We start from the raw sequence: 24625 nt of genomic DNA, 5'->3' as shown, positions 1-24625 counted from the left end.
GTGTGACCCGAGGGGGCGCTGTTGAATAATGTGCAACTCGCACTCCAGACATCCACCAGCACGCAATTTCCGGCGTGTGGGTGGATGTTTCTGTCTGCAGCGGAAGTGCGTGTGGGTGGATGTCTGGAGCGTGTGGGTGGATGTCTGCAGCCAGACCCCTCTCCTTAAGGCAACTCAAGAGGGACACATCTCCTTTTCCAGACTAAACACAGAACAGTCTGTTACAGTAAACTATTAACCACATGGTAACATGTCAGGGTTATACGGAGCCCCCCTGGGGTCACATGGAAGATTAAATACCTTGATGCGTAAATCTGTACGAACAGTTTTGTTAATTTTTTTCTACACAGCAGGGATGCCCCGTGAGCATTGTGAGGGCGAACACCAATACAGTATGACTGAATAGGGTTTATCTTTTCTCATTTGACTGTACTACTACTGTTGGGTTGGCTTTACAATCATGTTCAAGCCTTCTCGTTTGCTTTAGTCGATTTGCAGCATGACATGAAGCAACTCCAACCGCTCATTTACAGGCGTGGTGAAATTGGTTTTAGATACGACATTCATCTATTTTCCGGGGTTGTATCTGTAATAGCGTCAGGAAATCTGACCAACCAATTTCCTCCAGGATGGTATTATTTTGGACACAAAACTAAGACTGACATTTCACAGGCTTGATCAACTCACCAAAATCAGCGAGTCGGGCGAAAGGTCAAAGAAACCGCGAACATACTTCCTGCAGCGGAGTGCTTAGGGACCGTCGCAAAAGTGCAACGTCTTATTTTTTCAATTCTTAATAACTCACTGGAAATTCATCCTATCAACACCAAACCACTTCTGATGTGTTCATGAACTAATACTACTACTGGAGCTCCCACAACCCTTTATTTTCTAGAGTGTGTTGTCTGTTTTAAAGAAACCCACAACCCTTTGTTTTTTAGAAAAAACTTTAAAAAAAAATTCAAAGGCATAGCCTACGTAATCATTGCGTATAGTTTGGCCAATTCATATTCAAGGCTTGCATTTTGTAATAGATTGTTTTTATAGATATCAACACCAAACCACTTCTGATGCGTTCATGAACTTTTTGTGCAGTTCCCACACCCTTTTTCTTTCAAGGAAAACCCTTGAAAATGTTTTTTCAAAGGCAGAAGTAGTTAGTGCATATATTGCACTAATGTGTGTAGTTGATTGATATTTAAATCAATTGTTTTGTAATAGCTCACTTGTTTTTATAGATATCATCACCAAACCACTTCTAATTTGTTCATGAACTCATTTTGGAGTTCCCACGTCCCTTTATTTTCAACCCTTTATATATATTTTTTAAAAGGCGAAAGTAGTCAGTGCATATATTGCATCCATATTTAAGGCATTTGTTTTTACCATATATATATTTTTTAAAAGTTAAAAGGTTTTTCTTTAAAAAAATTGTTGTGGTAGCTCCACAATGAGTTCATGAACACTACTAGAAGAAGATGACTTCAGCAGAAAAACGGATCTCCCAAGCCGGTGGCAGCTGCTCGGGCGAGGCCGCGGACAAACGGCCCTTTTCAGGGCCACCTGAGAGCGCTCCTGGGGCTAGGTCCTTCTCAGGACTCCTATGCGCCTCCTTTCCCGCCTCCCTGGCACCGGGTGACGGGCACGTGGCGTGTTTTCGGTGCCGCGGCTGCTATGGCGCCCTCCGTCTCCTGTGTCGCCTGCCGGGAGCTGCCTGAAGAGGGGATCCTCTCCAGGCATCTCTTCTTCTCCCCTGCAGTGGACCTGGCTGACGCCATCGACCTGTTCAGGGCCAGCCCTGACCATGACGATGGCGTCATCGACGCCGACGACGACGCCGCCTCCATGGACGACGTCTTCGGCGACTCGGCGTCCGGTTTTTCCCGCTCCCGGTTTTCAACCGTCACCGCCGTGCAACGCGAGAGACTGCGCCGGATGGCCGATCTCTTCGGGGAGATCATGGGTGAGGCGGCGGCCATCAAAGGGATTCCCATGCTGGCCCCGCCTCTCGCCCCCGTATCTGACGATATGCAGGGCGAGTGCTTTCGCACCCCATCTTCTTCCCGACGGGTTACCCAGTGCCCCTTGTTCCCGCCTGTGCAGCACTTGTTCACTGCTGCCGGTGGGAACCCTTTGACCCTGAAGGCCCCGGTGAAATCTTACACGGATTTCACCAACGTGGAGGGGTAGGCCGATACTCCCCTCGCCTGGAGCCTCCCCTGGCAGCGCTTCTCTGTCCGGGCGCCGGATGGCGCCCTCACGAAAAGCCGCTGCCCCCCGACCGCCTCCAGAAGCAGATTGTCGGCCTAACAGGGTGTTCGTTTGTGCCTCTCAATCCGCGGCGGCGGTCAACAACATCGCCCTGCTCTCCTCCGCCATGGTCTCCTTGTCGGCTGACAGGGAGGCCTACGGCCCGGAGGAAGCCGCGAGATGGCTGGCGGTTTCCCGCTTTTCCAGCACCATCCTCCAACTATGCCAGCCGATAGCCGTTTCGGCCGGCCGGCATATGGCGTGGGCAACCATGATACAGAGGGTCATATGGCTCTCCCACACTGCGGTGCCGGAACGGGAGCGGGCCAGCCTGGTCCAGGGTCCATTAGCGCTGGATGGCCTATTTGGTCCCTTGTTCTCCGAGGTTCTCGCGCACCAGCAGTCTGTCCGTGAGAATCGTTCCCGGTCCCACCAGCAGGCCGGGAGGAAGCGTGGTCCAGGCCGGTCCCAGCGTTCCAGAGGGACCGCCTCCGACTCCTATGGAAAGCCAAGAAGGCCACAATCCGGACCTAGATTGGCGCGGTAAAAGTGCAAAACCGTACGGAATCCGTACGGAATCCGTACGGTTTCCGTACGGTTTCCGTACGGATTCCGTACGGATTCCGTACGGTTTGGCAAGAATTCCGTACGGATTCCGTACGGTTTTGAATGACTAATAGCCGCGGCTATTAGTCATTCACTCCGGCTATTAGTTATTCGCTCCGGCTATTAGGTATGCAGAACGAGCCCCTCCCCTTCTTTGCTTGACCACTAAGTTTGAAGGCTGTCTAACCAATCAGTGAAGAGAAAGACCAGACTAAAGTAACGCATTGTCGAAACTAGAGCTGCAGTGCCTCCATGTTTCGCCGTAACATAAGGCTGTGTTGTCTTTACTAGTTTCACTACAATGTAATGACCACCACTAGCTAGTGGAAAATATATTTGTGTCTAGTACAGTGATATATTTGTATATGTTAGGCTATATATTGAGATGGCAGTCCCTCATCCCCAGATTGTTCGCGATATGCAGTAGCCAGCTCGGCCATAACATTACAATATTTCATGGATGCAAGCAAGCCAAGACAATCGATCTATATCTATAGCCTACATGACAACACGCAGACACACACACACACACACACACACACACACACACACACACACACACACACACACACACACACACACACACACACACACACACACACACACACACACACATATTAAGCACACTGGTAAAGCAATAGGAGCCTGCATTGGCTAAAGTTGTTGGGATGCACCTTATTTTATAACAGGGAGGGGCAAAGTTGTGCATTACAATGCAAACACGACAATAATTGGCACCGTTCTTGCGCACTCAGAAGAACATGAACTGAATAAATGCCAGGTATATAGCATATCGGAGACGGGTACACAATCAGTGCATTTGCAAATGAGAGCCTGCAGTAGGACCGATCTTGTGACATTATTTAACCATCCATCTACAGCTAATACGATCAGACAGATACATCATTGATCACATAAAAGCCCACAACAAGCCCAACATCACCACGGCAGGTGCGCTCTCTCACGCACATTCACACAATCACTCCAACTTCTCCAACTCCAAGGCAAGGCTGTTACACTAAGACCACAAACAACCACAACTAACCAGCCTACATATCCACAATAATGCACAACAATCAGTTCTATACATTGCGTCTATCTTCTGTTTGGTGCACATGGCTAATTTGCATAGTTTGCACCGGACTGTCGGCTCCACTTGTCAAAAAAATAGAACGTATTTGTGAATAAATGCTTTGAATTCGCTAAAATGGTCCCTGCCAGTGTTTTTCTATTCTGATGTTTGTGGATGAATCTTTCAGCTACAGCTTTGTTACATTTCCTTGCGATGGTTTGCTAGTTTAACTATACAGCAATAAATCAAATGATGTAAGATGATGTGATTTTAAAAACACCTGTAATCAGCGTGAGTCACGCTGATTACAGGTGTTTTTAACTGGCAGGGACCATTTTAGCGCATAATGACTACTGCTGCCTATGCGTATGGCAGTAATACAATTCTGCTGAATTATTTGGAGGACTTATAGCCTACTTGTAGTGAAGTATTTTTAACAGTGCGGAATCTACAGCTGGTCACTTTCACTGCCTAAGCAAAATGAATCCCGAACAGTTGAACCTCTGAATTGATCCTGAAAGCCTATATGTCCTAGAATAATTCATTTGTATTCCGTTTTAGGCCATCTCACTAAAGGTCACTTAAATTTAGCCTATTCAAGCTCACCAAGTCCAGTATTCAGAATTCAAAGCATTTATTCACAAATACGTTCTATTTTTTTCACAAGCGGAGCCGACAGTCCGGTGCAAACGCAAATTAGCCATGTGCACCAAACAGAAGATAGACGCAATGTATAGAACTGATTGTTGTGCATTATTGTGGATATGTAGGCTGGTTAGTTGTGGTTGTTGTGGTCTTAGTGAAACAGCCTTGCCTTGGAGTTGGAGAAGTTGGAGTGATTGCGTGAATGTTTGAGAGAGAGCGCACCTGCCGTGGTGATGTTGGGCTTGTTGTGGGCTTTTATGTGATCAATGATGTATCTGTCTGATCGTATTAGCTGTAGATGGATGGTTAAATAATGTCACAAGATCGGTCCTACTGCAGGCTCTCATTTGCAAATGCACTGATTGTGTACCCGTCTCCGATATGCTATATACCTGGCATTTATTCAGTTCATGTTCTTCTGAGTGCGCAAGAACGGTGCCAATTATTGTCGTGTTTGCATTGTAATGCACAACTTGGCCCCTCCCTGTTATAAAATAAGGTGCATCCCAACAACTTTAGCCAATGCAGGCTCCTATTGCTTTACCAGTGTGCTTAATGTGTGTGTGTGTGTGTGTGTGTGTGTGTGTGTGTGTGTGTGTGTGTGTGTGTGTGTGTGTGTGTGTGTGTGTGTGTTTTGTCATGTAGGCTATAGATATAGATCGATTGTCTTGGCTTGCTTGCATCCATGAAATATTGTAATGTTATGGCCGAGCTGGCTACTGCATATCGCGAACAATCTGGGGATGAGGGACTGCCATCTCAATATATAGCCTAACATATACAAATATATCACTGTACTAGACACAAATATATTTTCCACTAGCTAGTGGTGGTCATTACATTGTAGTGAAACTAGTAAAGACAACACAGCCTTATGTTACGGCGAAACATGGAGGCACTGCAGCTCTAGTTTCGACAATGCGTTACTTTAGTCTGGTCTTTCTCTTCACTGATTGGTTAGACAGCCTTCAAACTTAGTGGTCAAGCAAAGAAGGGGAGGGGCTCGTTCTGCATACCTAATAGCCGGAGCGAATAACTAATAGCCGGAGTGAATGACTAATAGCCGCGGCTATTAGTCATTCAAAACCGTACGGAATCCGTACGGAAACCGTACGGATTCCGTACGGAATTCTTGCCAAACCGTACGGAAACCGTACGGAATCCGTACGGATTCCGTACGGAAACCGTACGGATTCCGTACGGATTCCGTACGGTTTTGCACTTTTACCGCGCCAATCTAGGTCCGGATTGTGGCCTTCTTGGCTTTCCATAGACTCCAGCCCCGGTGCCACAGCAGCAGCCGCCGCCGCAGACGGGTAGAGCAGCGCCACGGACCGGGAAGTTCCAGAAGCTTGCTCCTACTACTTCCTTCCCAAACAATAAAGAAAAAGTAAAGACCGTTCGGCCGAACGGCAGTACATGGTACCTAAAGAGCGATATTCTTTATGCCACCTGCGTCCTACGCTTGTGGTGCGTTCCTCCATGTTGCCTCTTTCCCCCCCTCAGCCCGGTGGCTGTAGGGTGGCGTTCGGACGGCGTGTTCACATGGCCTCTGGTTCTCCTGCTTCCAAGAAGCGGCGTCCCTTGGAGCCTCGTGGACGGATCAGAGACTCGTTGCACGAGCCCGTGGATACGGCCGCTTGTGCCGGTCTCCTGGTTCCCCACATTATCCCCTCTACCTCCCTTCAACAGTTTGTGGGAGGTGAGGAGACGGGTCCGCGCGCTGTGGCTACAGCCTGCGGACAGCGCATGCGCACAGGTGCGGCGGCCGGATGGCTCGCTCCCTGTTCAGCGGGCACGAGCGCGACTTCTAGACAGCTCGTTGTTTTTACAGCGGCTGGTTCTGGTACGTCTCCTAGGCTCGCTGAGCCTCCTCCCTTTCATGGGAAGCCCCCCTTGGTTCACACGCAGTGTGGAGGCGGCAGGGGCCGAGGAATACGGGTTATTCCTGGACGGTCTTCCTCAGCTGTCGGCTCGCCCTCTCTCTGACCGCTATGCGTGTTGGCAAGAGCGGTGCGTTCTGCCATCGTGGTTGGACACCACGCTGAGATGGGGCCATCCCATACAGTTCAAGCGTCGTCCCCCACCCTTTATGGGGTTGGTGGAGACCACGCTACGGGACACGGCTGCGAGCACGGCTCTGGCAGCAGAGGTGGCACGTCTCTTGGTGAAGGGCGCCATCACTGTCGTTCCCCCCCACGAGTCTCACCTAGGGTTTTTATTCCCGCTATTTTCTGGTTTTCCAAGAAGTCAGGAGGAAAGAGACCTATTCTGGATCTTCGCGTGTTCAACAGATTCGTTGCCACGAGGAAGTTCAGAATGCTCACTGTCGGAGCGTTGTTACGGTGTGTGAGAGAGGGCGATTGGTTCACATCCCTGGATCTCAAGGATGCTTACTTCCATGTCCCTGTTCGGCAGGCGCACAGGAAGTTTCTCCGCTTTGCCTTTATGGGGATGGCGTACGAGTACCAGTGTCTGCCGTTCGGCTACTCCCTGGCTCCGCGCACCTTCTCGAAGTGTGTGGAGACGGCGTTGGAACCGCTCAGGCGTCAGGGAAAGAGGATTCTCTTCTACCTAGACGACCTGCTTATTCTGAGCAACTCAGAAGAGACCTCGAGAAGGGACACCATGTTGGTGATAAACCATCTCTCTTTCCTGGGTTTTGCCATCAACTGGGAGAAGAGCTCCCCGCTCCCCAGCCGGCAGACAGTCTACTTGGGGCTTTGCCTAGACTCAGCCACCATGACTGCGATGCTTTCGCCTCCCCGGCGAGACGCCTCCTTTCGGCGCTCTCCCGTTTTCGCGTTTACAGAAACGTGACCGCACTGTCCACCATGTGCCTGTTAGGGCTGATGGCAGCTGCCCACCCCGTGGTCCCCCTGGGTCTGCTTTTTATGCGCAGACTCCAGCGGTGGTTTGCTCGCCGACGGTTGGAGCCCAGGCGACACAAGCTCAGGGTGCTCCTCGTTCCCCGTTCGGTGTCGCTAGACCCCGAATATTGGAAAAGACCCTCCGCCCGGGTTGGGGAGGAACGTGCCTCTCTCACTCGGTCGGAGACGAGTGGCGCACGCCCCCTACAGCACACATAAATGTGTTGGAGCTCGACGCTGGGAGGAAAGTGCTGTTGCATTTCTTTCACCTGGTGCGCGGCCTCCACGTTCTGATCAGGACAGACAGCGTGTCGGCGGCGGCGTACAGACAGGGGGGAGTCTGCTCCCCTGCTCTCCACCGAAAGGCAGTCGAGCTCTGGCTTTGGGCTCATCAATATCTCCTCAATCTGAGAGCCCTGCATATCGCGGGCGCCCAGAACTTTGGGGCGGACCTCATGTCTCGAGGCGGACCCGCCGAGACGAGTGGCGGTTACATCGCAACATTGTCAGACTGATCTGGCAGAGGTTCCGGACGGCGTAGGTGGACCTCTTCGCGTCCAGGGAGAACACGCACTGCAGGTGGTGGTTCTCCCTCAGCCCTCGGGATCTTCCCCCGTTGGGGGTAAATGCGTTGGCACACACACCTTGGCCGCGGGCTCTCTTGTATGCGTTTCCCCCGCTCCAGCTGATCCTTCCTCTTCTGGAACGGGTCAGACAGGAGAGACTGTCCCTGAATTAGTGGACCCGGAGAACCGTTCAGCTCTGTGGTTTCCAGAGCTGGCCGCGCTCTCGCGGTCGGCACCGTGGCAAGTACAGTTCAGGCCGGATGCGCTTTCACAGGCCCACGGGACGATGCACCACCCGCCCGATGTCTCGGGACGGCTGTTGGTTTGGCTCCTGAGAGGTTGATCCTGCAAGGCAAAGGTTTGCCTGAGACGGTTATCAACACTATTCAGAGTGCTTGTGCACCTTCTACTTCTTCCCTCTATGCGGCGAAGTGGTGCGCCTTCTCTAATTGGTGTGAGAGGAACCACGCTGTCCCATCTCAATGCGAGGTGGGAAGGGTGCTTTCGTTTCTGCAAAACTTATTGGAAAAAGGTTTGGCCTTCTACTACTATCAAGGTCTATGCGGCAGCCGTTTCAGCTGGCCATGCAGGCTGTGATGCTGGACCGATCTCCAGCCATCCACTGGTCAAGAGATTCTTGTGTGGGGCTAGACAGGTTAGGCCTGTTTCACACGTGCTTACACCACGCTGGGATCTCCCCACCGTGTTGTGAGGATTGTCCAGGGATCCTTTCGAGCCTCTTTCTCAAGCCCCTTTGGATGCCCTGTCCTTTAAGACGGCGCTCTTGTTGGCCTTGGTTTCTGCCAAGCGGGCCGGTGAGCTAACTGCTCTGTCTGACAGCCCGAGTTGCTTGTTGCTCAACGAGGACAGCTCCTTCGCGTTGCTCAGACCTAATCCTGCGTTCCTCCCGAAGAACATTAATAGTTATTTTCGGTCGAGGGATATTGTGCTTGAGGCTTTTCACCCCCCGCCTCATTCTAGTGAGGCGGAGGCGGAGTTGCATCTCCTGTGCCCGGTTCGGGCATTGGCTATGTACGTGAATCGCTCGGCCGCGTTCCGCTCCACACAACAGTTGTTTGTGTGTTGTGTGTTATAGCGACGCTAGCAGGGGCCGCACTCTCTCTAAGCAGCGGTTTTCTCGCTGGGTATGTGAGGGTGTTTGCTTAGCCTACTCTCGGCAGGGCTTGGCGCCACCGTCGGGCATTAACGCCTAAATGGGTATAGCGTAAATGGGTTAAGAATATAGACATGTTCTTTAAAGCGGCGTGGTTGGATTTCCTCTCGCCGGCTGGCGAGTTGGACTTGGTTACCAGTCTTACTCTCCCACCTTTTTTCAAACGAAAAACAGGCTAGGGGGGTTTTCTATTGGCTCGCCAAATGTCAGGTGGTTTTGTTTGCCAGTGTGGCACTCCCGCCGTTTCTTTCAAATAAGAAACGATAGTTTCGTATGTAACTACGGTTCTATGAATTCCGGATGACCGCCAGAGGAGGTGCTTTAGCACTGGATGTTCCATCTCACGCATGCGTAGGTCGAGTAATTATACCAAAAAAGTCACCTGTGACACCTGGGTGACCCGAGAAAGTCTATATATTCCGGAGTCACCCGAGGATCTGTTCCAACTGGATCTTCTCGCGGAATCTGAGAAGTCTGAGTGACAGAGAACTCTGGCGGTCATCCGGAATTCATAGAACCGTAGTTACATACGTAACTATCGTTCTATTTCATTCCTACTGACCGCCAGAGGCGGTGCTTTAGCACTGGATGACTAATACCAAAAAGGTCACGAAAAGTGCTCACTTCAATCAAGGGCTCGAAGCCGCCGACAAGACAGCCGTCGCCACAGGATGAGGAGCAGCGACATTAACCCTATAGTATCGGGCAAACGTACATGATGAGGACCATGTAGCCGCGGAGCAAATGTCCTGAAGTGGAACCCCCTTCAAGGCAGCCCATGATGTAGCCATACTCCTGGTAGAGTGGCACTTAACGGCGAAGGGCATAGGGAGCCCCTGTGCCCTATAGACATTCAAGACCACATCCACAACCCAGTGGGAGAGTCTCTGTTTCGACAGGGCAGCCCCCTTCCTGCAGCCCCCGTAACAGACAAAGAGGTTATCTGTCTTACGCAAGCTGGTTGTCGCTTCAACATATGCCCTAAGCGCCCGCACCAGGCACAACAGGTCTGACACTCTTTCTGCACCCCCTGGAGAGCCTGGGGGATTGAAAGCAGCCAACTCGATTGATTGGTTTACATGATGGGGAGACAATCGTTTGGGTAGGAAGGATGGGTTCGGCCAGAGCACCACTCCTGACCCATCTGCGTGCCAGTGCAAACACGCATGGCTCACTGACAAGGCATGGAGTTCACCGACCCGTTTTGCAGTCGCAATGGCAAGGAGAAATGCCGTCTTCATGGACAGCCGCGTAAGGTCTGCCTGACTTAGTGGCTCAAATGGGGGTAGACATAAGGACCTCAGAGCTACTTGCAGGTCCCATGATGGTGCCCTCAGGGATCGCGCCGGTTGAAGCCTCTGGGCCCCCTTCAGAAACTGCCTGATTAGGTAGTGGGACCCTACTGTCTGGTTATCCACCCTTGCGTGTGTGGCCGAGATCGCGGCCATATAAACGTGCAGGGTAGACGCAGCTCTTCTGTTGTCCAACACAGACTGCAGAAAGTGTAGTATCACTACCACTGAGCAAGTCTCCGGGACTTCTCCCCGCGCCATGCACCACTTTGAAAACAACTTCCACCTGTTTGCATAGAGCAACCTAGTGGAGGGTGCCCTTGAACTAAAAATGGTACGGACCACTGACTGGTCGCAAGACGTCAGCAGTGGGTCCTGGCTCTCAGGGGCCACACGCACAGCCGCAGGCGCCCTGGATTCGTGTGCCATATGCGTCCGCCTACCTGAGACAGAAGGTCCTGTCTCTCTGGGAGGCACCAAGGCTCTCCGTTGAGGAGTTTCAGTAATGGTGGGAACCATGGCCTTCCTGGCCAATGTGGAGCCACCAGAAGTAGGCTGTGACTGCCACGCTGGACCCTGTCCAGCGTTGCCAGTAAAAGGGGAATTGGAAGAAATGCATAAAGCAGGCTGTCTGGCCAAGCATGAGCCAGAGCGTCCTGCCCTAGGGGACTGGTCCTCTCCGTCAAGGAGAACCAAAGGTACAGTGGGTGGTCTCTTCGGAAGCAAAGAGATCCGCCACTGCCCTGCCATACCTGTCCCAAATCATCCCCACCACTTCCGGATGGAGTCTCCACTCTCCGGGGGGTGGCCTTTGGCGAGAGAGAAGGTCTGCCGCTGTGTTCCGGACACCTGGAACATGGACAGCCCTCAGGCTTAGAAAATGGGGGAACGCCCACGGAAGGAGCCTTTGCGTGACCCGCAGGCTCTGCCTCGATCTTGTGCCCCCCCTAATGGTTGACGTGGTAGACTGTGGAGGTGTTGTCTGTCCGGACAAGAACATGTCGGTCCCTCAGAACTGGAAGGAAGTGCCTGAGAGCTAAGAACACCGCAAGGAGTTCCAGCACATTTATATGCTCCAGTCTCTGCTGGGCATCCCACTGGCCACTGACAGTCCTGCACTGCCATACTGCACCCCAGCCGGAAAGGGAGGCATCCGTCTCCACAAAAAAAAAAACGGCTTCACGTCCGTCTCTACTTCCTGGCTCCCGTCTCTGAAAGTTGGGGGCCGGCGTCGGAATTGGAGTGTGTACCCGTTGGATAGCGTGGACACTATCCAAGGGTCTGTGGTCTGCTCTTGCCAGTAGCTCAGGTGCTGCTGAGAAAAGCGTCCGACGACCAGCCCTTGGACTTCAGTACCTACCCCCCCTGCCCCTAGGGGCCCTGGGGGGGCGGCGGCTGGGCGCCAAACCTCTTAGCGCCTGAAATGCCACCCGTGGCGCAGAGCTACGGCGCTGGTCAGCCCATGCTGAGAAGTGCTGGCCCCTCGATTGTCCACCTGAATGTGGTTGAGAGCTATTGGCACGGGGTACCGCAGAGGCCCCCGGCCTAGAATAAAGCAGAGGTGCACGTCGTAAGCTAGCAAACTGCTGGCCAACCTGGCCAACCTGTACACTTCGCTCCAGGGCCTGAAGAGCAGCTGGCCCAAACGTCTGGCCTGGGACCACTGGAAGAGAACGGAGGGTCCGTCGACACACCTCCGACAGGGGTGACTGCGCCAGCCAAACCTGGCGGCGCGCCAACGTAACATTTGACATTAACCTGCCTAGCTCCCTAGTCATGTACGCAAAAGTTTGCAGTGAAGCATCACTGAGGGTCTGTGCTGAAGGATCAGCACCTGACCCCCGTATAGTCTAAGACAACGCCAGAACGATGTGAGAAAGCGAATTCCCAAGACGTCCCGCACGGGCAGCAATGTTGTAAATCCTGGTAAGGAGGTCATCTGTAATCCGGCACTGGGGCCGAGGGCAGCGCGCATCGGTTCTCAGAGCCTCATCCGGGGAGAAAACCAGGGACGCTATAGCAGGCTCAATCGGAGCTAACCGGCTCCCGGTTAGCTAGGCTCTCGCCTAGCTTTAGGCGAGAGCACCCGAGCAACGATGCGACACCCCGACAATAACAGTGACGGCAAGCTACAGGCGAGAGCACCCAAGCGACGCGACAATAACAGTGAAGGCGAGCCTTGGAAACCCAAGCAGCCCACTGGAGAGCAAATTAACACAGGCTAGGCAATCGAGCTTTAGGCGAGAGCACCCGAGCAACGACGCGACAGCCCAACAATAACAGTGACGGCAAGCTACAGGCGACAGCACCCAAGCGACGTGACACCCCGACATTAACAGTGACGGCGAGCCTTGGAAACCCAAGCAACCCACTGGAGAGCAAATTAACACAGGCTAGGCAATCGAGCTTTAGGCGAGAGCACCCGAGCAACGACGCGACACCCCGACAATAACAGTGAAGGCGAGCCTTGGAAACCCAAGCAGCCCACTGCAGAGCAAATTAACACAGGCTAGGCAATCAAGCTACAGGCGAGAGCACCCGAGCAACGACGCGACACCCCGGCAACAACACAGTGACGGCGAGCCTTGGTAATCCAAGCAGCCCACCGGAGAGCAATCAGCGCAGGCTAGGCAATCAAGCTACAGGCGAGAGCACCCGAGGCAACAATGCGCCAGACAATACAGTGACGGCACCAGGAAAATACAGTGACGGCTTTTGGAAACCCAAGCCACTCACTGGCGATCAGATCAAAGAACGCAACTGGCTAAATAAATACAGTGACGGCGGCTTGGACCCCAAGCCGCGCACTGGCGCATACAAATGAGCAACCGGGCTTAGGCAAACGCACACGAGAAACGGTGCGAGACCGAAAGAATAACACAGCGACTGAAAACTAGCCGCCAATTAATGCTCTAAGCAAATTAACGCAAAGGGTAGAAAGGTGAAATCAGCTGCTGCGCTAGCCGACGGCTAGTCGGCGACGCGTAGCCTACACACTCACCCCCTGCCGAAATCAAACAAATTGCAAGTCGCAGCCCTTGGTGGACGAAGTCAAATCGAGGCACCAACCCTTGGGTTACAAGGCTACTTGCGACAAGCTAATATGGTATCTCTTACAACAAACAATGTTTGTGTGTCCTGCTAGTACGCTACCGCGAGAAAATAGAAGGAACAGATCCTCGGGTGACTCCGGAATATATCAATTTTCTCGGGTCACCCAGGTGTCACAGGTGACTTTTTTGGTATAATTACTCGACCTGCGCATGCGCGAGATGGAACATCCAGTGCTATAGCACCGCCTCTGGCGGTCAGTAGGAATGAAATAGAACGGCCGAGAGAGACACCTTATTGGAGAGCCGGATTCCGTAGCTTCGCCCCCGGTGGTAGCGGCGGACCTAATGGAAACCGTGTTGCTCTGGTTTTTCTTTTCCTTTTCATGGGTTCCATGAAGCACGGATTAGAGCCGGAGTCTTTACAGACTCACTTTTTTCTCCCTTGATCATTGCCTTGCTTGATCTAGGAGGAATTAGTTTTGTATTAAGCTGTTGTGTTAAAACACAACAGCTTAATACAAAACACTTCCTTGGCTTTTTTGAGTCTTAATGTGCTCTGGTGACTTAGGTCCTTTTGACCGGGTTCCAGCAGGAGTACATTGATCGGGCTCCGCTCGCAGCTTCACCTTAGCCCATAAGGCGAAGCCTAGACGGCGTAGCCTACATGAAATAGAATGATAGTTATGTTATTATAACTCTAGTTCTATGATTGTAGGCGTAGCCGTCTAGTTTCCCACCTGCTGTACCCTCCAAATGCTGAAAGAAAAGCGTGGAGGATGAGCGACGGTATACACCGCGTTATATACATAATACCGTGGGGAAATGTGGGCGGCGCCCACGCTGATCGGTGCATAGTTTGAATTTTCAGGGACAAGCCCATAAGGCGAAGCCTAGACGGCTACGCCTACAATTATAGAACTAGAGTTATAATAACATAACTATCGTTTCTTTGATCTTTCGCGAGACTCGCTGATTTGGTGAGTTGATCAAGCTTGTGAAATGTCAGTCTCGGTTTTCGTGACGCAGTCCTCAGCCAAATTAACATCCACATTGAAGACAACAGCCTCCATGGATATTATCAATCTGGATATCGGAAGAACCACTCATGCGAAACTGCGGTCCTTAAAGTAGTAAACGACCTGATGGGAATGGTTCAGGCGAAGGGTGCAGCGGTCCTCATACTCCTCGACCTGTCAGCCGCATTCGACACCATCGATCACAACATCCTGATTGACAAGCTAAAGTCCGAGTTCGGCATCAAAGGTGATGTTATCAAGTGGATTGTATCCTACCTGACGAAGCGAACCTATAGTCAAGATAAAGAATGCATCAAGTATTATCTTTAACCTGATCTTTGGAGTCCCCCAAGGGTCACTGCTAGGTCCCCTACTATTCATACTCTATGTCAAGGAACTTGAAAGGTTGGCAAAAAAGCATGGCATCTCCATACAAATCTACGCAGACGATACCCAACTGTATGTCAGTGTTGATATGCAGATCAGCCAGCAAACAAAAGAAGATATTGAAGCATGCCTCCTTGAGATACGACAGCGGATGGTACAAAATTACCTCAAGATCAACACCGATAAGACAAAAATGATCCTTGTTAAGTCCAAGCGGAACTCAGAAGACCTAAGCTTCACTGTACTCTATGATAACTCCGATGTCGACAGTTGCGACGTCGCTAAGACCCTTGGCGCCTCAATGGACTCAAAACTTAGCATGATCAAGTTCATCCAAGAGAAGTGCAGAGCTTGTTACTTCCCTCTCCGTAATCTAGGAAGGATTAAGCGCTCACTGAGTATTGACATGAGAATCAAGCTTATACACAACAAGATACTGTCGAAACTTGATTACTGCAACAGTCTCCTTGCACTGACTCCTAAATGTCATCTAAAGAAACTGCAAAAGGTTGAAAATGAAGCTGTTCGCCTCATCTATGACGTTCCTAAGAAGTGCTCCACCTCCAAGTTCCTCAAGAAAGCCCACTTTCTCCCCATCGAAGATCGGATAGATTTTAAACTCAGTTTGCTAATGTTCAATGTTGTCTCTGGAAAAAGTCCATGTTATATTGCGGAAAGCTTTTCTATGCATAGCCCTACTAGAGAACTAAGAGTTGGAAGGGATGATCTTAATATTGTTAACGAAAAAAAGAAATGTAAAGATATCTTTAACGCAATGACTTCTAAATGGAACGATCTACCTATACAGTAAATGTAAGAAACTCTGTAAATTCTGAAATTTTTAAAAGTAGACTAAAAGGACATCTTTTGAAGAGCATTTTTTCTAATATTTAACCAAACTATTTAACTTCTTTATATTTATTTCTTATATATTTTTTACCCAGAAGAAAATAATAAATAAATAAAAAAGATGAAAAAAATATATATAAATAAAAAAAAACATCTCGGCCTGGTATATGTTTTTGACCCCAGCAACCGATGACACGCGACAGATAAGGAAAGAAAAAAAAAAAGAAAAAAGCAGATCTCGACCTGGTTATATTTTTTGACCCCAGCAACCGATGACGCGCGACACAAAAAAAGGAAATAATAATAATAATAAAAAGAATATATATAATAACACTTTCAGGTACAGACCGCTTTGAGCTCGGTTTTTATCCCTTCGGGATGGAAGCCATATGAGATAAAAAGCGGTATATAAATACCGAGGATTGATTGATTGATTGATTGACGCTATTACAGATTCAACCCCGGAAAATTGACGAATGTCGAATATAAATCCTATTTCACCCCGGTGATTTACAATCGTGTCCATAAACTAAATTTAGGGAATATCACTGTGTACATAAATGTTGTAAAATGTGGATATTTCTGTTAATTGTAAAACAAATACTGGGGTCACATAGTTGAACAAAAACACTCGATGTGTAAATCCGTGTGCATGGTTTTGTTAATCCGTTCCCTCGTATTCCCAATCGTTTCTCATGGATATGGTTCATTCTACGGATTAGGCATTCACCATGAGGCATTTGGACGGCTTACTGGTCCTACCCACGCCTCAAGCAATGGGGAGAAGATATATTCAAGATAATGCAAACATAGTGTTCATCATCATTAAAAGAACTTCCAATTAACAGAGATATCTACATATTCCAACATTCATGATATTCAGCGATATTCTCTCGGTTTAGTTTATGGACTTTTGTAAATCAGCAGTTAGGCTCCAACATGATTGTAATGCCAACCTAACAGTACAGTCAAATGGGAAAAGATAAACCCTATTCAGTCAGTCATACTGTATAAATGATAACCTCTACATTATAAGAACGTTGCAACAAAGGATAATTGTATGAATTCAATAACTTTTAACTTTCAGAAAAATTCACACAAAGTCCTCACATGACAATAGACAGTATAGGTAGTACTTATAATAGTAATAATGGCTGTAAATGTCCATAAGATTAATAGTAATTAAACTGATAAATTGTAAGGATAACTTTCATGTATAACATTTCAGATTGCCTGCCCTGATTTGACGTGTGTCGAAGCCTCTGCAATAGAAAGCAGGCACCTCTGCGCTGCTTGTGAATATTGGTTTAATAATAGTGTATTATTGTTTTTCTAAAAGATAGTTTGTTTTGGGTTACAGTTTTTTGGGGGAATGCCTGTCATATCTTTCAAGATTCAAAGGGCTTGAATGGCATGGGAAAAAGAGAATTCACCCACATGCACACATGAATACAAAAGATATTGACCAGGTGATAGTTGTTTACATTCACTTTTATTGTGTTAAAACTTGTTTTGGTATATCCGCTGCTCGTATTTTTGACACAAAGTTTGAAACCAACTTACAGCTCCCTCTGTGACATCATGCAGCAGGTTTTATAACCAGGTCTACAGAACGCAGGCTACACCACATTTTCTAGGTCTGCATCAACAAAACCTCTGCTCTGTTAAAAAGGAATCATAAAACATTTTGTCCTTAGTCATTTCGGCAAACATCAAATATTAACTTAGTGCTCATCCTTAACTGGACAGTAAATAAATCCGGACTAAATGACTTGCAGGGCGGGAGAAAAAAGCCAAACATTGATAATAAATAAATAAACATGAACAGGAAATAGGTTTGCATTGCCACCCGTACCCAAAGTACATCTTGACTGTCGTTCCTCTGTATTTACATCTTCACCGCAGCACAACAACGATGCTAGACGGCAACATGGTAACCCAGGCGACTACTACAACACCACAACGCTGTCCCAGAAGTGTTTTCATTCACCGCAGGTCCAACACGGGTCGCGTGCTGGGCTGAGACGGGTCGAAGCGTGACGCCAGCTGAACGCCGAATCTGGGGGAGGAGGGTGGGGGCAAGGTGTGGCAGTGGGGGTTCACTCTGAGATCATGGGCCGCTGCTAGTGAGGGGCCTAACCCAGGGCACATGAACCCTCTGCTGAACTCACCACCCACCGTGTGCAAATGAGAACAAAAAGCCACCAGCCCGTGTTTGACCCAACGTGGGAAAACATCACTCTACCCTATAAATGCCTGCCCCCCCACCCTTCTGCCCCCGGACAGAGAAGAGCAACGTGAGCCGGACCACTAGGTCTGCTTAATGTACATGCGGACGTGGGTAATGGTCGTGCACTGCTACAACCAGGGCTCGGTGAGAATACTAGGCCAAGTGAATAAAAACCTGAGCATGAAAATTATGAATCAAAAACAGAACAGACTTGATCCGATGACGCCACACAATGCTAGCAGCTACCAAAGAAGAAACAAAAGTGTTACATACAATCGTCAGAAAGGCAATGGAGGAGATATTGTTCCTCAACTGAATTTGCTGTTGAGATTGAACTATGGAGGCCTTTTATCCCGATCCCTAAACAACAGGAGTGATCGAGGAGAGGACAGCCGAAACAATGAGACAAAACCTTCAACACCAGCGCTGGACGGGCATCCATCTACAGGGGGCCACCGGAACTATTGCACCAACTTAACCTCCTATAAACGTACGGACGACTCCTGGTGATGCAGACTGGGTCTTTACGCTGCAGAACCCTCTCTTCCTACTGATCGTGTTCTTGAGTGGCTCTGTAAGGCACCGTGCAGACAGGCCAGCAGGGACACAGACGCTCCCTGCACAAGCAGTCCACTAGAACCGTGTTGACGTTCACGAGCGCACACTCGCGCATACACACACACACACACACAAAACCAATCACAAAATAATCAATAATCTATCAAAATAGAACCCAAAACATGTGAAAGAAAAAATGTTCCCACAATTCTTTCAACATCGATTAGAAATAAAATCCTACTGCAATTTCTTATTTTTCCTCTCTCTGTATAAGTGTCATGGATAATCTGCATTTACAAAACTTTCTGATTTGATTCACTTGGTGGGAAATCACTTGTTGGACTTCTTATCCAGTTGGAAGAGAGCCAGAATGTCCAACATGGCCTGTCTGATGTTGCCTCCAAAACGGTGGGAGTCCTAGACGAGAGCGAGAGAGTAGATGGACACACACACACACACACACACACACACACACACACACACACACACACACACACACACACACACACACACACACACACACACACACACACACACACACACACACACACACACACACACACACACTTATATATTGGGAATTTTCCAGTACAATGAACACAACAAGTGGATAAAATAAATAAAATAATTGGCTGAAAAAGGCAAAAAACAAGATTCCAACTAGGGATGCACCGAATATTCGGCCACCGAACATGTTCGGCCGAAAATGGCCCAAAACATAATGTTCGTTTTCGGCCGTAGGAGCAAAAAGGCACATTGTTCTTAAATTTTTCCTATAAGGTCTGCTGGAATGTTAGAAAACGTTCAGTATTGAATAAATATTTTGTACCAAATTTGTAATTGTTTTTTTTTATTGAAAAGCAAGACAAAAAAGTTTATAAAGGACATTTAATTGTTTGATTTATGCAATGGTGAAAAATTAAAGCAAAATGAATGAAAAAACAGTAAAAGACACATTCGGTATTCGGTTTCGGCTTTCGGCCAACTGTTTCAGTATATTCGGTTTCGGGCAAGAATTTTCATTTCGGTGCATCCCTAATTCAAACCCAACAAAAGCCGGCCCACTTACAGTTTCTGGGCTGGAGTGCTTGCTGGAGATGTGGAAGTTGATGAGGTTCTCACCAACAATGATGTAAGACACACCATAGCCATCGTCAGCCACCTAACAAGTGCAGACAGACAGGTGGGAAAGAAGCGTCAGACAGTTTTGTCAACTTTAACATAATGGACAATGAGGTCAACCAACCTTCCTACTATAGGGTTCAGGGAAAGCCAATCACTATTAAAACAAGTAAAACGCATTCAGAGAGTAGATGGTAATGAAATACACAGATAACAATCTATTGAGTGGTATAACAGACATGTATACATTGACACTGTATTGACCTTTAGATCCTACTTGAAAGACACAACCATATTGGAGAGGCAGAGACTGGCCTGTAAATATTTACATTGAGTAGTACTATGTAGCAGGGCTGCACAATATATCGATTTTTTATCGCGATGACGATATTGGCGTCCCACGATGACACTTAGTGTTCTCGCGATATCTTCGCGATATTTTTTTTTAAATAATGCATCCGCAAAAAAAAGAAAAACAAAAAAGAAACGAGCCCCGCCCATGCAGTATACGCTCTACCTCTGCTGCAAAGCAAACCAAGCGCTCCCTGTACACCTGTCTGCGACTGCGTGAGTCCATCCTGCACACAGCGGCGCAAAGCCTGAAAAGGGGGGGGGGGGGGGGGGGGGGGGCGAGGCAATTTGGCGCTGAGCACAGTGTGTGGCTCCTACCACTAGGGGGTGGGATAAATTCGAAAGATTTTTTTTTCAATGAATACTCGTGGTAAATAATCGTGATATCAATATTGATCAAAATAATCGTGATAATCATTTTGGCAATGATCGTGCAGCCCTACTATGTAGTACTACGTGTCTAAGTGTACAGAGCTACTTACTGGGCCGAATCCTCCCCCAGAAGACACGTACTCCGGGTGTCTGACGAGGTCGAACAGTTCCACCTGCTGCAGGGGGGTCTGGCTGGTGGACAGCCTCCATGGCTCGGACAGCACCTGGAGGTGAAAAACACACACACACACACACACACACACACACACACACACACACACACACACACACACACACACACACACACACACACACACACACACACACACACACACACACACACACACACACACACGAGATGTATTGTAACCTGACATCTCCAGACCAATTCGCTAATGAATATTAGCCTGGATCCTCATTTTATCCTCGCTTAATTTTAGGTTTCCAAAGGGCCAGAATGCCTCTGGTTGCATTTGGATAGACCAACAACCAATCAGAGCAATGCAACGTGTGACACATTACAAGATGGCGTCATTGGATGTTTTGTTGGTGATACTCACATCGAGACGACTCGAGAGCTGTATTGTTATCAAATACTTAATCAACGTAAATATACCATAACCTAATTGCTAATGAAAACTTTGTTTTGCCACTCGCATGAGAAATCGCTAGTCATAGTTTCGAACACAACACTGTATCCCCATACTGACACATCACTTCACAAACTAAACAATGACTGAAGGACCATTGCTACCGACATAATGACACACATCCAACACTCCTATGCTTTCAAAATGGAGGAGGTTATGGCTGTGTCACGTTGTGACGTACACGTCATATTCAAAAAGGAGAACCCCTCACCCCACCTCACAAAAACACATTCAGGGCTGTTGACTGTAATCGCCCATTCAATTCAGTTTCGGGTTGGTCTCCACTTTAAATAAATCTGTACCCATCATGTGTCTAAGTAGGACATCTGACCACCTGGGGGTGCCACTAATACTGGTCATGACGACGTAGCCCTGACAAATCACAGACTTTATACTGTGATAGTTCTATATAATTATTACTATAATTATCCTTCATACCCATAACTGCTATATGTCAGATTTAATCAATTACATAAAAAATTAAATAATGAAATGTGCCACACATTGTGTCGTTGTACGATGCGTTGGGATAACCTCAAACCTCTCTCTGACATTATCAATCGCTGCCTAGACGAAGCTCCACGCTGAACTGGCAAGAACACTTGTAACGTCATATGGTTATCCCAATGATTTTGGGTTCCGTGGCAGTTTTCAGCCCCCCAGCTCACCTCCTTCAGGAAGGCGGACTCCTCCCCGAGGTACTTGGACACCACGTAGAGGCAGAAGAGGTGGCGGTCGATGCCCATCCCGGTCATGGCCAGGCGGTACAAGCTCTGGTGCTTCTCTGCTGCATCCTTCAGTAGCTTCAGACACTCCTCTCTCTGAGGAACATGAGGTTCACATGGAACGCGTTAGATAGCACAGGGGTTTGACAGGAAGTATTTAATTAGTCAAAGTATTTGATCGATTTTTTATTTGATAGAAGGATAAGGTAGATATTGGATATGCTTGAGGAAGTATTTGTTGAAGAAAGGATTAGGCAGCAGTAGTATTATATGAGTTACATGAGCTTTTAGACCTTAGATAGAGTTAGTATCAGCTGTATTACCTACAGTGTCGCATTATGTTGCCTACGGATAAAAATAACTAAATAGAGTACTATAGCATTACCAAAAATGAAACCCCCTTGTGCATGTCACTTGATACAAGTGTTCAACACCACTCACCTACCTGTATATAATTAATATTCCAGGCGGATTAACAAATTCAAAATCTGTCTTTTAAGAACCGTTTGACTGACATTGATATATTCAATGTCCAACTCTGCCCTGAGTATACAATTCTCTCCATCTTTTCAAGCTTCTTCAACATTCCTTGAATACAAAGGGGAGTGAATACTGCGGCATATGGAGAACGTTTCTTTAAATCTATTCCACTGGATGTTTGTCAAACGGTGAAATAACAGGCAGGAGGCAAAGTGCAGTTCAGACTAGAGACCTGCGCGGGACTGTTTTCTTCATCCCGCTCCTGCCCGCTCCCGCTGATTTTCTGACCATTACCGCCCGCGCCCGCAACGTGTGTGTTACACTCCCGCCCGCTCCCGCAATGTGCATGTCCACTCCCGCCCGCACCTGCAAAACTCTGAGAATTTATGCCCGCACAATAATAGAGATGCATTGATTTTGTGTCTTCTCCTGTCCCGCAGGAGAAAACACGTAATTATATAGGCTATTAAAAAGAGACTCATGGGCTGCGTGTCTTTTGACGCACTGGTCTAGCGCTCCTATTTCGTTGTTTTCATTTTTCAATTCAATAAGGGCTGTTTCATATTCTATTCTCCTCTTCTGTAGGCCTATTTTATTTATTTTTCTACCTTTATATAATCACGCAGTGATTGAGGATATTGTCTCTTTTCTAAGTTAGACCTGAACCCGCAGTGTTTTGTTTTACCCGCCCGTTCCCGCCCGCAGCAAAGTTCAAACCGCCCGCTCCCGCGAGATTTGGGTTGGGTCCCGCGGGACCCGGCGGGACCCAATCCCAATGCAGACCTCTAGTTCAGACACAGTCTTACTATAGTCATCATGTCAGGTAACACTAGTGTTAAGCATCTGTCTAGCTGAGCAACACACGCACAGTACGCAACAGGAAGTAGGAGAGGAGAAAAAGTGTGAATGCCTCAGTGAATTAAAAATGAAAGGATAGCATATTCGATTTTTTTATAATAACTGATTACTTCAATTTCAAAACTAACACGTAACGTTACTCATTACAACAAGACAGTAATCAATATACTCTAATCCATTTGTCACAACACACAAGATGAATATGTTATTCATCTACTGTGTGAATATGTAATCCACGTATTTATTAGCTAGAAGACACGTTAGGTAGAATAAGTATTTGCTAGTTATAGCTGGAATTTGCTAGTATTAATGACAGGATGGAGGCATAAGCCTAAACATGGGAAAGACAATAAGCACCAGATGATTCATTTTTTTTACTTCATGAAGGACAAAACGATGAATCAAAATGTCCACAGTATGATATAAGAACATTTTTCTGATCAACCAGCGGGCTTGGCCACTAGATGGCAACATTCTGTAAGGTGAGATGGTGAGATGAACTATCCTGCCTGGCTGTTTCTCAATAGGAGAGACCTGATTCATATGAGGGATGGGACCAATCACGGTCTGCAACATCAACTCCAAAAAGAGTCAAACCTTTCTGGGATCTTTTGTGTGCAAAAGGTGACATACTATAGGGATCCCTTAAGGGAGGTAGCGGCCCTTCAGTTGAACCCTAGGTGTCCTTCCTCACCGTCTCGTCGCGGAGCATGGCGCGGACGAAGGCGCACGTCTCGTTGGTGCATGAGCGAACCGTCTCGGTGCGGCCCTCACGGAACAGACGGGTCATGGACGCCTCGTAGGTCAGGCAGAATTTCCCTTTGTCCTGTGGGGTGAAACGCGGGCAGAGTTAGTTAGCAGGAAGATACCCAGGCAGAGTTAGTTAACAGTAAGTTACCCAGGCAGAGTTAGTTAACAGTAAGATATCCAGGAAGAGTTAGTTAACAGTAAGATACCCAGGCAGAGTTAGTTAACAGTAAGAAACCCAGGCAGAGTTAGTTAACAGTAAGATACCCAGGCAGAGTTAGTTAACAGTAAGATACCCAGGCAGAGTTAGTTAACAGTAACACTTTACTGTGAGGTAGATACCCGGGCAGAGTTGGTCAACAGCAACACAGTCATCCATATTCAACTCCTGATGCCAGATCACGACTGGTTGGTCTTCATTGTACTTATAAATACCATGAACAAGCAGTTTCATGGTGTTCCCAGTATCTAGGAGTCCTCGGTGGAGGGGCCAGACGTACCCTGAAGTGAGCCAGCTGCAGGGCGATCTGGATGAAGGCGTCGGGGCTGGTGCGGCACTTCTTGATCAGGCCCTTCCCAAAGTCACTAAAGGGGATGATGTGAGAGTCCACGTCCTCAGCCAGCGTCCGGGCAACGGACAGAGAGCTCTGAATCACCTCCTGACACTGGGACACACATCACCAAGTAGTGTTTAGACTCAAGTACACACAAACACACGCACACATAAAATGAAAAATATGTTCATTATTAAA

The 24625-nt window shown here is 48.2% G+C and overlaps 1 protein-coding gene across 4 annotated transcripts in view; it reads right to left on the bottom strand.

Annotated features, from left to right (window-relative positions):
- Nucleotides 1–17253: 17253 nt before the first annotated feature.
- The window catches only part of cpt1ab (carnitine palmitoyltransferase 1Ab (liver)), a 33216-nt gene continuing 25844 nt past the window's right edge, over nt 17254–24625 (bottom strand). For all 4 annotated transcript variants that reach the window (XM_030365625.1, XM_030365628.1, XM_030365626.1 and 1 more), the window contains exons 14-19: nt 24374–24538; nt 23821–23952; nt 21732–21884; nt 20524–20637; nt 19638–19730; nt 17254–18985 (exon numbers count right to left, since the gene is read on the bottom strand). In XM_030365625.1, the coding sequence (XP_030221485.1) occupies nt 18899–18985; nt 19638–19730; nt 20524–20637; nt 21732–21884; nt 23821–23952; nt 24374–24538 (744 nt within the window). In that variant the 3' untranslated portion in view covers nt 17254–18898. The remainder of the gene's footprint in view (nt 18986–19637; nt 19731–20523; nt 20638–21731; nt 21885–23820; nt 23953–24373; nt 24539–24625) is intronic.

Source organism: Gadus morhua, chromosome 9 (genome assembly GCF_902167405.1).
Source record: "Gadus morhua chromosome 9, gadMor3.0, whole genome shotgun sequence".
Taxonomy (NCBI): domain Eukaryota; kingdom Metazoa; phylum Chordata; class Actinopteri; order Gadiformes; family Gadidae; genus Gadus; species Gadus morhua.
Note: the sequence above shows the minus strand (reverse complement) of the source record. Positions and strands in the feature narration are given on the sequence as shown.